General features: G+C 47.6%; 1 protein-coding gene across 1 annotated transcript in view; it reads left to right on the forward strand.

Moving 5' to 3' along the window:
- Positions 1-2,416: 2,416 nt before the first annotated feature.
- The window catches only part of TRHR (thyrotropin releasing hormone receptor), a gene marked incomplete at both ends in the record, with an annotated part of 29,113 nt that continues 16,280 nt past the window's right edge, over positions 2,417-15,249 (forward strand). The window contains one exon of the mRNA XM_081953229.1: positions 2,417-3,199. Within this exon, the coding sequence (XP_081809355.1) occupies positions 2,417-3,199 (783 nt within the window). The remainder of the gene's footprint in view (positions 3,200-15,249) is intronic.

A 15,249-nucleotide genomic window follows, 5' to 3' on the forward strand; every position in this document is an offset into this window, starting at 1 on the left:
ACTGTACATCAAAAGGTTTCAGACAATCTCAGAAGGTCTCAGTAAACATAATGGGTTTCCAACACACTAAAATTGTTAGTTGATAGGGTAATTTGTGTCACATGTAATTTTGCATTTGCAGAAACAATCCATCTACCTGTCCCTTCCCCCCAGTTTAGCAACATATTGTAACTGGCTGATATAGTGACTCTGCTCTGCTCTATGCAGGGTGGAGAAGCTGCAGTAATTTATGGGACATATCTGAGAGTCTCTGACATGTTAACAGCATATACTTTTTTTTTCAGCACACCATAATAGATCCAGCTTTCAACATCAAGGGAATTAAGCCATGTTTTTACCCATTCCAGTGACAGACAAATAAACCAACAGACTGACACACCGACAGACTGACTGACAGACAGTAGAGATTAATAGATGATGGATGATAGATAGACAGACAGACAGACAGCAGATTAATTCCCAATCTAAACCCAATGCTAGATTCAGGTTGGCTATTTCATTACACATGTGTAGTTTGATTAAATGTGATTATATTCCTGGGGCAATTATGTATGTGTGCATCAATATTGTTAGCAAGTCTGGTTCTTAAAATTAGATACTTACAGACTTAACTGATGTTTTTTTTTGCTTTTTTAGAAAGTTAAAACCAGAATAAAGTACATTTTTGTAAAAAAAAAATTGTTTAAGAGATTTTTCTTTGAACAACAACATACTCCTGCTTTGTTAAAAAATCAATGCCACCTTGCCAGTTATTATTTCCCAAATTGCTGCAATTGAGGCAAGAGGCACAAAAGAACTGTTCTATACATCAAAAAGACAACCGAACTTCAAAAATGATTTTTATCTTTCGAATTCAATGCCCCACATCGAGAGTACCACGCTATAATTTAATTTCAGTACAATACATAAGGGTACAAAAGGGCTTTTCATACACATGTATATATACACATATAGATTCCCAAACACACCCACATATATTCCGACATGCACTGATTTGGAAGCTAGCCTCATCCTTTTTCTCATATATGACAAAATGTGGAAACTGAGCAGCGAAAGAGAGAAAAAGAGCCAGCACACAGATTCATATATAGAATCAAACCTGACATACGGCTATTTGGATTTCCCCATTAGCACTTACTTCTCCAAGAACTAGCCTAGACTACTGGCTATGTCTGTGTAGGTTTGTTGCTTTATTTTAAACAGTCCTCTTGAGTTAAAACTGAATGGTTCTCTTTCCTTCCACACGGAGAATAAAGCTGTGTACCAGGAGCACTGTTTGTGGCTGCCTTCATTAATAGGCAATGTTGTGATTTGACAGCTTTGACGCTTGGAGAGGCTCCGTTTCGGGAAGGCTTGGGAGATGCTGATGCCACGAAGCTTGATGCCACGAAGCTTGAGCCCACTGTCACAGAATTGATCTACTCCAGCCCATTTGCCGGGGAGGGGGGGAAAGTATCACCCTCGGAAGATTTTCTCTCTGGCTGCTCAAAGTTGAGACAGAGCCGGTGCCCTTTATGCAGACAGAACATGCTCCTTTCAAAGAACTCGAGGAAGCTGCAGGTAAGTTTCGCCTGGCATATTACATCCAAGAACAGGAGAGGGAAAGGGAACAGTTTTAATTTTTCTCCCCCTTGCAGCATAGATTCCTCTGTAGATTAACAAATGTGATGTGTCTCGAAGGGAGTTATCTCCTCTGCCTATCAGTAACAGCTGATCAACGCAACAACTAAGCTGGGATAATCAAGGCATGTAGCTCTAATTGTCTAATTGTAAATCTCCTTTTCATCAACTTGCTGGCTTCCCTCAAAGCTACGCCAAAGGGGTTCTTAAGCTGGGTTGCTCGATCCTTGTGATCAGCCACAAACAAAGCTGGGAACGGCAAGGGATGCATTTCTGCTTTCCCCACTCAAGTGGGGGAATTTCCCCAAACCCCTTTTGAAATTTGTTCTCCTTCTTTCAATTTCAACTCTGGCAGTGGGGCAGGAGCGTGGAAGACCTGGCCTCAGACCTTTTGTCGTTCATCTCTGCCAGGGGATGTCGGTGAATGGTGAGAAGAACAAACTCTGATAGCTTATCTTTCCTCTCTTTCACAATCTACTTGGCAGGTGAGGAAAAAAAATCATCATAGGAGTTGTGTTCTAGCATAATTGTCTACCAACCCCCCTCCCCCCCCACAAATCTAGCTGATTAAGGAGATGGAGAGAATGACCTTCTTGTAGGGTAGTCAGATCTGTGCATGGGGTTTTTGTAATCGGGTCAATGCACTGTTGGGAGCCAAGGGTTTAATGTAAGTGGGGTGGAAAACCTAGAGACAGGAATTTCACCTTACATTAGACTCCCTGTGATTATTATTTTTTCTCTAGGAAGGCAATGTGAAAATGTGTTGACCAGAACGGACAGAAGCAGCCAGACAACAATGGAGAACAACACAGGCAATGGACAGAATGAGACAGAACTTCTGCCAAATCTGGAGGTGGTCACTACTGAATACCAAGTGGTCACTATCTTTTTGGTTCTCCTTATTTGTGGGTTAGGCATTGTGGGCAACATCATGGTGGTATTGGTGGTACTTAGGACAAAGCACATGAGGACCCCCACTAATTGTTATCTGGTCAGCCTGGCAGTAGCTGATCTCATGGTCCTTGTGGCTGCTGGACTACCCAACATTACTGAAAGCATTTATGGATTCTGGGTTTATGGCTACATTGGATGCCTCTGCATTACTTACCTCCAATATCTTGGTATCAATGCTTCTTCTTGCTCTATTACTGCCTTCACTATTGAGAGGTACATTGCCATTTGCCATCCCATCAAAGCTCAGTTTCTATGCACTTTCTCCAGAGCGAAAAAAATCATCATTTTTGTCTGGGCGTTCACCTCTGTCTATTGCATGCTCTGGTTTTTCTTACTGGATCTTAACAGGGAAGTCTACAAAGAAGCCACGGTAGTGTCTTGTGGGTATAAAGTCTCTCGGAGTTACTACTCTCCGATTTATATGATGGACTTTGGCATATTCTATGTCATGCCAATGATCTTAGCAACTGTTCTCTATGGGTTGATTGCTAGAATTTTGTTTCTGAACCCAATTTCATCTGACTCTAAAGAAAACTCAGCAACATGGAAGAATGATTTGGTTCTCTCAAGCAAAACCAAAGCAACCAATAAGAGCATCAACAGTGCTGTGGCTTCAAGAAGACAGGTAAGAAAACTACCCTCCAAATCAGGGGTCTCCAACCTTGGCAACTTTAACACTGGTGGACATCAACTCCCATAATTCCTCAGCCAGCAAAGCATGGAAGCATGGTTGAGAAACTCTGGGAATTGAAGTCCACAAGTCTTAAAGTTGCCAAGGTTGGAAACCCCTGCTCCAAATGGTTTGGGAGGTTCCATCTGTAGCAGGAGTCTTCTGGATGGAAAGTCCAGACCAAATGAGGCTTCCATGTTCACAGAGGCTACATTTGCATTTGTGCATCATATAAAACTTCCTTAGTTTATTTGGTTACTTCTATTACAATAAATATGTCACTAACAATCAAATATTTATGTTCTAAAAATATAAACCCAGAAAAAATTAAACTATCCACACTTTTAAGACTGACCAAAAGTATGGTGACTAAATGGTTCTTACAATACCAGTCAATATCTGCACCATAATTTCAACCACAATTTCAAACTAAATTCACCATAATTTCTGATTCTAGAGATCAGAAGCTGGCAACAACTTAGAGCAAGAAGAATTTTCAGTTGACCTTCTCTGAATGAGCTCAGCTAAGAGGGAAGATTTTTTTCTTCAGTGATCCACACCCTAGATATTTAAAGCTTTAAGAATAATAAGTTTGTATGTTGTTTGGAAACAAATGGATGAATCTGACTGTTGAATTTTTGCAGGAAATATCTGGGCTAGATCCAAAGACAGTCCTATAAACAGTCCACTGCAGTAATCTAGCTTGTAGGTTACCAATGCGTTTAACACTGTTTTGATGTGATTCATGGAGTTTAGCTTAGCAGATTGTATGAAGTGTGATTTGTAAACTGTGTTTTATGGTTTAGCATGTTGCTTGAACCCAGACAATGGTTGTTTATTTTATCAACTACTGTTTTTTTTTAAATAAGGTGCTTTATGCAATGTGTGAACCAAACCATTTTATCTGCATGCCAGAAGCTGAGGATGAACAGTGGAATGAGGGGGGAATTGCAGAATTTATACCCTGGTTTGTTTGTTGTTTAAAAAATATTTTTGGAGTAATTTTTAGTTTGTTTGAAGAATGAGTTTCTAACGTAACATGCTAATGCTTTTCTAATGAGTTCCAAGTGTAACATGCATTCTTTTTTAGTACATTGAGTATACAATTACAGTATACTCTGTAATGAGCATAATGATATCTCAGCATGCAGCACCTTTAAGTTATAACCGGTAGGATTATCATAACTATTTAAATAGCAGGGAAATCCAAAATGATGAGACTAACGCTATAGGATTGAGCAGGTTCTGGAGAACCAGTAGCAGAGATTTTGAGTAGGTCAGAGAACTGGTAGTGGAAATTTTGAGTAGTTCTGAGAACCAGCAAATTCCACCTATGGCTGGCCCCAGAATGGAGTGGGAGTGGAGATTTTGCAGTATCCTTTCCCCAGGAGTGGGGTGAGAATGGATATTTTGCAGTATCCTTCCCCTGCCATGCCCACCAAGCCATGGCCACCAAGCTACACCACGCCCACCAAGCCATGCCCATAGAACCAATAGTAAAAAAATTGAATTTCACCACTGCAGAGGTGGCTCTGCAATCCCAAACTGGAAGTGCCAAGGCTAGGACAATGGGGGAACTGAACATCATTGTTGTCATAACTATGTGTATTATTCTGTGGTTACATTGATGATTGTCTATGGTTTTTGGCAGTACCTATCTTCAAAGCCAATGGAGGCTTCATAGCACAGTAGGTTTTTGTCAGCAATTGCAGCATCTAGTTTCCTACGTTGAACATCAGAGTGGCATAGGTTTCTTTCACAGCATCTGTGTAGTTGTTGTGGGGTTGACCTCAAGTCTCTTCTTAGATTCCCATACACTCTAGCACAACTGGTGAGACTTACAGTACTCATTCATTCTGATGCAACCCATTTCATCTGGGCTCTTCATCTGGGAGTCAATGCTGGTAGACTCTGTGATCCAAAATTTCTAGGTTGGAGACACAGTTTTGTCAACAAATGCCAAGGATGGAGCAGATAATGTACCAAAGGTGGTATTCAAAATTTTGTACTATTGGTTCTGTGGGTGTGGCTTGGTGGGCATGGCATGGCTTGGTGGGTGTGCTTGGTGGGCATGGTAGGGGAAGGATACTGTAAAATCTCCATTCCCACCCCACTCCGGGGGAAAGTTACTGCAAAATCCCATTTCCTCCTGATCAGCTGGGACTCAGGGACTCAGGAGGCAGAGACTAGGTGGCCAATCAGAGGTTGTATTTACTGGTTTTCTGAACTACTCAAAATTTCTGTTACCAGTTCTCCAGAACTGGTCAGAACCTGCTGAATACCACTTCTAGAGTGTACATGTGAAATTTCTCCAATTGTTGGATATCCTTTTGGTACAGAGTCCAGGACTCAAATCTGTAGACGAGGCAAGGGACAGCCACAGCTCTGTAGACTTTCAGCTTTATAAAGATGGAGGTTAATGGAGCAGTCTAATATGTAACTGCCCCAGTACCTGGCTAGGCTTGATGATTTCTTTGCCAAAGTCTCATGATGATGATGATGCTTCCCAAGTATTTGAAGCAATTTACATTCGTCAGTTGTGTGTCATCAGCAGTGGTTTTTGATTCTGTGGGCTTGGTGTTTTGCAGGGATTGATAAAGCACTTCAGTCTTGTTGAGTCTGATAGTCAGATGGAAGAGAAACATATAGGAATTTGTTCATTATCAATTGTCTTATCATTATTCTTGTCCACTAGGAATACGTAGTCATCTTGAATGACTGTATGGAGGCACTTTGTCTCTGCATTCAAGTGGCGAAGGTCAAAATAAAGCCTTCTAGTTGGTACTTTATGTATATCCTTCCTTCAGACTCTGAACAGCATTTGGAAGTGAAGAACAGACTAAATAGGACATTATCAGCCTCTTAAAAACCCATGAAAAGTTGCTGATCTTTCACTCTGGCATCACAGATTTAATATCAATGCTATTATAATTATTATTCTAAGTTCTAACATATCTATTGGACTTGCATATTTGTTTTAATTTAAGCCATACTTATTGTATGACTTGTTGTTGTTAGTTGCAAAGTCATGTCCAACCCATCAGGACCACATGGACAACATTCCTCCAGGCCTTCCTGTCCTCTACCATCCTCTGGAGTCCATTTAAGTTCACACCGACTGCTTCGGTGACTCCATCCAGCCACCTCATTCTCTGTCGTCCCCTTCTTCTTTTGCCCTCAATCGTTCCCAGCATTAGGCTCTTCTCCAGTGAGTCCTTCCTTCTCATTAGGTGGTTTATAATTCATAAAAAGAACTCTGGACAATGAGTAGACAATAGACATTTTAAATAAATTTTAAAAATAAAATATTAATATATGGAAAATGCAGATAAAGAGATGTCTTTCTGCCTCTCTCACAAAAGGTGAAGAGATCCACTGTTATTGCATTCACTGAGATGCATGGGATGATAAAGCAAATAACATTTTTGACACAATACAAAACTTAACGTATGGATAATCTCCAACAGCTAAGGTAATGATGTTGATCTTCAGGGTAGAAAACTGGAAAGGGGGACTTGAAAAATCCATGGCAGACAAGGTAATCAATGTCTGTCAGATTGGATGAGGGAATTTAAGACAATTGGACTTCAAGAGCAGCTATTAGGGAATAACAATGGAAATGACCAACCTATTGTAGGTTGCATGGTTCTAAATGCAGCCCGTTGGTCACTCTATGTCAGGGGTGTCCAAACTTGGGAACTTTAAGACTTGTGGACTTCAACTCCCAGAATTCCCCAGCCAGCATGGCTGGCTGGAGAATTCTGGCAGTTGAAGTCCACAAGTCTTAAAGTTCCCAAGTTTGGGCACCCCTGCTCTATGTGAATGCTATGTGAGATGATGTTTTTAGCCTGATCCAGTGGGGCTGTCCTTAACTTCTTCATACTGAAGTTCTCTGGGTAGATAGAGAAAATAGTGCAGGCCGCCTAATATTTTTTTCTCCATCAGACCACCGAATTAGATGCCTGCTTAATAGGCTTGCTTTGGGGAGAAGTTTGAGGATGCTGTGGTTGACGTGTGGAGATCTTTGGTGGTCCTTGTTGGTTTGGTGGATGGCCAGTGTATTGATGCCAGATCTAGCAGGAGAAATGGAATGAATAGTGGTAGTAGTAACATAGGTAAAGACAGCTGGCATGGTGGCAGTGGATCAGTGGTGGGTTCTGGATTCCGTTCCAACCGGTACAATTGGAACGGCCCCTGCATCACCCACATGCACTTGTGTGGCATGCACATGCATCGTACTTGCCTGCAACACTTCTGAAATGCTCCGCAATGCTCCAGTTGCTCGGTGGAGCATCGCACAGGCGCTGTACGTGCCGTGCGCATGCACGGAAGTGCCAAAAGCTTAAAGCACAGGTAAGGAGCGAGGACGGGCAGGTGGGTCCTCTGGAGCACCATACTGGAATGGTATCCAGTGCTCCGGGAAGGCTCCGGTACACCCGTACCGGGGCGTACCGCCTGCAACCCACCACTGCAGTGGATAAAAAATTGGAGGCTGGCTTGTGGCTGAACGGAACTGCATTGGGTAATGATCTTGTAATCGCAGAAGATCCCTGTTGAGTGTGGACTGCAGTTTGAGGGTTCACAAGCTGTGATCTGTTGTCCTTCCTTCAGCTGACAAGTAATGTGGAATTTCCCTCCTCCCCAATTCTTGGGATTGCATTGCCATCATAGAGATTGTAAAGACAGATTTGCTGATATAGGATGAGGAAATGGCAGTGGATGTGGGATCCTGGTATAGTGAGGTGTTTAGACTATCTGTCTATAATGTTTGGGAACTTTAGATGTTTCAATCCCAAAGGATCTGTTTAGACTGGACTTATCTAAGGATCAGAGTATCTTGATGGTAATTTAAGGGTGGCATTGCACAAACCACAAATTCAATATATCCTTGTCAATACCATTACAGTTTTGTATAATACTTAGAGAAAGGGAAAAAAGTGGAAGAGAAAAGAAATACCTCTGCCAAAATCTGTGTATTAACAAAAGTACATGGAAAAAATACCGTATATGTTCTTTCTTTGCTAGACGTAATGTGTAATAAAAACTCTTGCTTTACATTCAGTGCAGAAGTAAACTGGACACAATGTACATATTTAAAATTTGGATTTCTACACTTTGGGAGATCAAAACATCAAAAGATGTTTTATATTTTATCATGTCAGTCTTCTACATATGGTTTGAATGAGGTATCTGACTGAGTGATGGATCATGTCTAGTTCCATTGATTTATTGATGTATCTTTAATATGAGGACCATGGCTTCCAGAAATTCTTTAGTCCTTCCGCCCTTTGTGGGCAATTATTTCAGTATTTGCGTAGTTCAATGTGTGGTTTATTCTGAGCATATCGGTGGCTATTATTTCTGACCGTCTTTGGTGTGTTTGTTATCTCATGTTTTTCCATGGCACAGGAAATCTACAGAGCACACTTTGGAAAACATTAAAATCTTTTGTCTTAACCTGATATTAGATTAATCCTTTGCAAATTTTGCCTTCCACATCTACATTGCGATAGACAAAATCTGATAGGACAGAGCTTCTGTCAAAGTATTGTTCCATTTTGCAATAGGTAGGTTTCATGGAATCACAGTGACAAATAAAATATGCCACTTAGTTTTTATTAAGGGAAACATACATGTACAATGCACGTCATTTTCCCAATACATCTTGGAAACCATTAGCCCAATAAATCCTAAATAAATGTATATATACACACACATCAGAGAAACCAAAATGACAAAACAAGGTATACCGTAGCCAATAATAGAACTTAATGTGAAGAAGTGTGGGGAAAGATGAGACTTGACAACTGTGGAACGTCCAACACTATTTTATTGCGATTTAAACCACGGCAAGCAATACAGGAGAGAAACCCCTTTCCTTAGCCTGACAGCTATTTATACGAGAGCTGTCAGGCCAAGGAACCAATCAGGAGCGCAAGTCAGCCCGCCTTCAGCCATGCCGCGCCTGATTGGCTAAGGCGCAGCATGGCTGTTGCTGGCTGACAACAGGGGGAATTCCCCGGTCGTAAGTCGGGGAGGAAAGAATACAATACTCCTTCCCCCCCAGAGAGTACGCATGCGTAGCAGTGGAGCATGCGTAGTCGCTAAGATAGGCTGGGCGGCGACGGACACGCCCAGAACGCCGCAGAACTGGGCAGACCGTCGGAGGAGGAGGTGGTGTCCGTGGGAGCTCCTCCCTGAAGGGAGTGGAGCTCCGGCCGCCATCTTGAAGGCCTACTCCAGCCGGAGGAGGAGGCGGAGACTCAGGAACAGGTAGGCAGGGCCGGGGTGGCGCGGCCGTTGGCGGGCTTGAGTCAGGGAACTTTGAATTGTTGCGAGGGACAGGCTGGCCTGATTGAGGGAAGGCCAGAGTCGGTTGCAATGGCGGAGCTGGTAGCCCAACGGGGGCTGAAACGATGGAGGGCTGTGGAAGGCGGAAGGCGCCTGGAACAGTCTCTGGCGAAACATCTTGCGGCCTGGGCAACTGCCACGGCTGTGGAAACGGTTGCGGCGCCAACCCCAGGGCCTCGGGTGGAATTGGCGAGGCCGACTCTGCGGGGTTGTTGTGTGGATCCAAAGGTTCGCGGCGCCTTAATTGATCCACGTGGCGGCGCCAGTCTGCACCGTCGGCGGTCCGGACCCTGTAAGAGCAGGGGCCGGTTACAAAAGTGACGGTGGCAGGCACCCACTTAATATCCCCGGAGAAAGCCCTAGCCCATACTGGATCGCCCTCACGGAAGGAACGGGAAGGGGGCCCCAGGTTGCTCGGCTGTGCCTCAGAATAGGTTGGGTGCAACCTATCTAAGGTGGTCCGCAGGCGCCGGCCCATCAGCAGCTCAGCTGGGGTTTTGCCGGACAAGGGACACGGGGTGGAATGCTGAACCAGGAGGTAAGCAGCCACCCTCGTGGGCCAGTCGCCCTTGTCCATTCGGCCAAGGGCTTCTTTGGCCGAGCGGACAGCGCGTTCCGCCCGGCCATTGCTGGCCGGATGATAGGGAGCGACGAGGGCATGCCTGATGCCTTGGGTGGCCAGGAAACCCTGGAACACGGTGGACGCAAACTGAGGACCATTGTCCGACACAACGACGTCTGGCAAGCCGTGGGTGGCAAACAGGCGCGTCAGTGCTCGGACAGTGGCCTCGGCTGTGGTGGAGGTCATGATGATGAGCTCCACCCAGCGCGAGTAAGCGTCCACCACAACCAGGAAAACCTGACCTCGGAAAGGCCCGGCGAAGTCCAGGTGGAGGCGTGACCACGGGCCGCGGGGAATCTCCCACTCCCGCGGCGGGGCCGCCGGAGGCGCTGGACGGGAGACCTGGCAGGTCGAGCACCTGGCAACCCAGGTAGCTATCTCGTCGTCCAGCCGGGGCCACCAGACATAGCTGCGCGCCAATGCCTTCATGCGCGCTATGCCAGGGTGGCCCTCATGGAGGCGAGATAGCACCTGGTCACGCAGTGTGGGTGGAATGATCACCCTGTCTCCCCACAGGAGGCACCCACTGTGAAGGGACAGCTCTAACTGCCTGGCCTTGTAGGGGCGGTGGCCGTCGGACACCGGCCCCTCAGGCCACCCCCGCAGAACCCAGGTCATCACCTGGGAGAGGGTGGGGTCGGCCAGAGACGCTGCCGCCACATCGCCCGCAGAGAGCGGCAAGGCGAGGTCTGCAATGGCCAAAACAGACATGCAAGGCACTGTCTGAGGGTTGGAGACGGGCAAGGGGCAGCGGCTGAGGGCATCAGCATGCCCTAGCTGCTTGCCAGGGCGGTAGACCAGGGCATACGAGTATGCCGCTAGGAATTCCACCCAACGTGTCATCCGGGGTGACAGAATGGGAGGGGTCGGACGGTCACCGGCCAGAAGCCCAAGGAGCGGCTTGTGGTCAGTGAAGAGCGTGAAATGCCGTCCGTAGAGGTATTCGTGGAACTTTTTAACCCCGGACACGGCAGCCAGAGCCTCCTTGTCGATCTGGCTGTAGTTCCTCTCCGCTGGAGAGAGTGTCCGGGAATAAAAAGCTATGGGGGCTTCTGAGCCGTTGGGAAGGACGTGGCTCAGGACAGCCCCCAAACCCACGGGGGAGGCGTCACACGCTAGAGTCAGGGGCATCCTGTCACTATATTGGACTAGGACTGCCTCTGACGTCAGCATGTCTTTGACAGCCGCGAACGCATGCGCTTCGCGGCTGCCCCAGCGCCAGGCTGCCGATCGGTCGAGCAACCGATGCAGCGGCTCGGCTAGTGACGCCTTGTGTGGCAAAAATGGCGCGTAGAAATTTAAAAGCCCCAAGAACGACTGCAGCTCCGCCTTAGTGGCGGGGGTGGGGGCGTTCTTGATGGCTGCGACTTTTGCAGGGGTGGGGTGGATTCCGTGGGCATCTATGGAGAAGCCGAGGAAATCCACTTTAGGCACAGCAAATGAACATTTGCTGCGCTTTAATTTGAGACCCGCGCCCCTAAAACGGTCGAGGACCTTCCCCAGTACTTCGAGGAGTCCTGAGCGGCTGGATGCAGCGATCAGGACATCGTCGAAATAGGGTACAACGCCAGGGAGCCCATGGAGCAAACGCTCCATGAGGCTCTGGAAGATCCCCGGGGCCACGGAAACGCCAAATTGGAGGCGGCGGCAACGGAAAGCCCCTCGGTGGGTGACGATAGTCTGCGCAGCCGCCGCTTCGTCATCCACCGGGAGCTGCTGGTAAGCCTGCGCCATATCCAGTTTCGCAAAAATACAGCCCTGCCCCAGGGAGTGGAGCAGGTGCTGTACGACAGGGACTGGATAGGGGTTTGCCTGAAGGGCCAAATTGATGGTTGACTTAAAATCGGCGCAGAGGCGTATGGAACCGTCGGCCTTCACAGGGACCACTATTGGGGTCTCCCAACGCGAGTAGTCAACAGGCTCCAGTACGCCCTGCGCCAACAAGCGGTCAATCTCCTCATCAACTTTGGCCCTTAAGGCAAAAGGCACCCTGCGGGCCTTCAGCCTAATGGGAGCAACCTGGGGATCTAAGTTAAGAGAGATGGGGGTGCCCTTGTATAGTCCCAGCTGGCCGTCAAAGACGTCCGCGTAGGCGGAGATGACAGCAGCTACGTCAGGGGGTGTGTCTGAGATGGAGTGCACCCCCTGCACGGAGAGACCAAGGGCGGGGAACCAATCTAGCCCCAATAGAGCGGGGAGGGGCTTTTCAACCACTAGGATTGGCAGGCACCCCGAAAACCCCCCGTATTCAACCCTGACTGTATGGCAGCCCAGGGTTGGAATAAGTGACCCCTGATAGTCCCTTAAGGCCACGGGGCTAGCAGACAGCTGGCGTTTTAGGACGCCGGGGCACAGTTTCTGGAAGTCCGCCCAGGCGATTAAGGAGCGGGACGAGCCGGAGTCCACCTCCATTATACAAGGCGTGCCCTCAATGAGGACTGCCGCCTTGATTCTGTCCGCACCTGCGGAGGCCTGGTAGATCGCCTCTGCGGGGGCGGCTGCTGCAGGGCCTGGCTCCACGGTGTAACAGCTGGCCTTCGAGCGCGGCTGGCGGCGGGGCTGCTGCTGCGGTCCGGCTGTCATCTGCTGGCCTGTGGCTCCCTGGGATGGTGGTGGTAACACAGCACGGCAAACTTGGGCCAGGTGCCCCTTTTTCGAGCACCGGCGGCAGATGGATGCCCGGAATGGGCAGGCTGACCGGTCGTGGCTGCCACCGCAGCCAAGGCAGGCTGTCACAGTCTGGCGCGGAGGTCGCGGATTGCGGCGCCTTTGCAGTTCTGCCAGGCGAGCCACGAGTTCTTCCTCTTCCTCAGCCGGGCTCGGAATGGGCACCAGCTGATCGATGAGGCAGGTTTGCGCTGGGGAAGATTGAAACGGGTGGCGGTCCATCTCAGCAACAGATTGCTCCGACAACTCCGCCGCCCGTGCATCAGCGACCGCCTCTGACAGGGTGATTTCTGGTCGGGCCAGGAGACGCCTCCTCAGCCGTCGGTCCCTGATGCCGCTGACGAATTGTTCAACCAGATTGTCCTCCAAGTCAGGGAACTCGCAGGGAATGGCTGTGGTCCGCAAGGACTGGAGGAACTGGCTGACGTCTTCGTGCGGCTTCTGGACGCACTGACGGAAAGCGTATCGCCTGGTGATCTTCGATGGGGTCGGGGCGTAATGTCCCTTCAGCTTGGCCATCAGCGTGTCCCAGTCTAGGTCGTGGACTGGCACAGGGGCTGCCAACGCCCGGGCGGCGTTGAACATAGGGGTTCCGCAGCTACTGAGGAAGAAGCTGCACTTCTCCTCCATCGGAATACCCCGCTTCCCGTTGGCTCGCAGGAAGCATTCAAAACGCTCCAAAAACCCCGTCCATCCCTCTCCGTCGGTGCCGAAGGGAGCGAACGGGGGAAGCGAAGACATAGCGGCTTGGAGTTGTGCGGCTCGGGGAGCTAAACTCAAGCGGCTGAGTAACAGAGGTCGGGTTCCGTCAGGGTCGTCGCCTCAGCAGGATCCCACCTTCGTCGCCAGTGAAGAAGTGTGGGGAAAGATGAGACTTGACAACTGTGGAACGTCGAACACTATTTTATTGCGATTTAAACCACGGCAAGCAATACAGGAGAGAAACCCCTTTCCTTAGCCTGACAGCTATTTATACGAGAGCTGTCAGGCCAAGGAACCAATCAGGAGCGCAAGTCAGCCCGCCTTCAGCCATGCCGCGCCTGATTGGCTAAGGCGCAGCATGGCTGTTGCTGGCTGACAACAGGGGGAATTCCCCGGTCGTAAGTCGGGGAGGAAAGAATACAATATAATGTATTTATCCAAGCATGTTTTTTCCCCTTTTTTCGACAACAGATCTCAGATCAAACAGGATTCATTAGCTCCATATTTATGTTATTCACAGTGCAAACCATCATACATACACACACAGAGTTAAAGTTAACGACTTTATTATGTTCTGCCTATAATAACATCTGGCAATCTATTCCAATTAGATAAGACTAACAATTAGAAAAAATAGATAAGACTTCAAGGAGCTTGGGAAGGTCAGTCCTAGCCTTTTCGTGGTTGTGTAGTGATTCTAGTGTGAGGCCTGAAAGTCATTTTTTTGCATTGGGCCTTCTGGCCTGCCACATTCAATGCTGTGGGAAAATGGAGGGGGGGGATTATATGGAGTATGGGAGATATATAGTCAAAATAACATTCCTTTCTCAGAGAATCAAGGACATCTTGCCCTGTACCTGTAAGGGCATGACTAGGAGGCATCTCCAGTTGGGACGGTGCCTGATTGGGCCATGTGGTGGACATGTGGGTCCTGGACAGGGACTTAGACTTTCAATTGGGTGGGGAAAACCTGGAAGCTTTCAGATTCGGGTTTTCCCAGATGTGCCAATATGACATCTCTAATGAAATGGAGCTTTGAGGAACCTCAAGCCTCAGAGTCTTCTTTCGTTGGGGGTGTTACTTGGAACCCTGACATTTAGACAAGCTCCGTGCTTGATCCTTCCTCCCTGCCAGGCTGGGTGCTTCTGAACAGCTACAGAAGATATTTCTTAGGTAGATGCATGATTAATTTATGGAATTCATGAAGTTAAGAATGGAAAAGCAATTCTTTCAGAGATATCTATATGGGGCCTCCATGCCTTGTAGCACTCTACAATTGATTGCTAACTGCTGAGGAGTGACTCTCAAAGAGCCCAATATCACTTCAAATGTGAGAGTTGGGTTCTTCTTTGTGGTTCTCCTTGATCCAGCAGGACTTGTTTGATGTTCTGAAGCATCAAAAAGACGGTATGGAACACACAGGCATTCGATTATAACTATTTGCAACTCATTAAACCAAATGTGTCTTTTTTCAGGACCGCAGGACAGCTGAGCTAAAGAGAAGTCTTAGCAGCTTTAAAAAGCTCCATAAAAGTGCTCCAGGAACACTTCTGCCTTCCACATAATATCTTTTTGCCCTTGAAGCTAAAGCAGGAACATTTCTGATGCTGATAGTCTTAGCAAACACTCAGGGCTATATGGCAAAGGAAGCAGAGCTGAGAAC

This window comes from Natrix helvetica (assembly GCF_964273705.1).
Source record: "Natrix helvetica genome assembly, chromosome: 4".
Lineage (NCBI taxonomy): Eukaryota > Metazoa > Chordata > Lepidosauria > Squamata > Natricidae > Natrix > Natrix helvetica.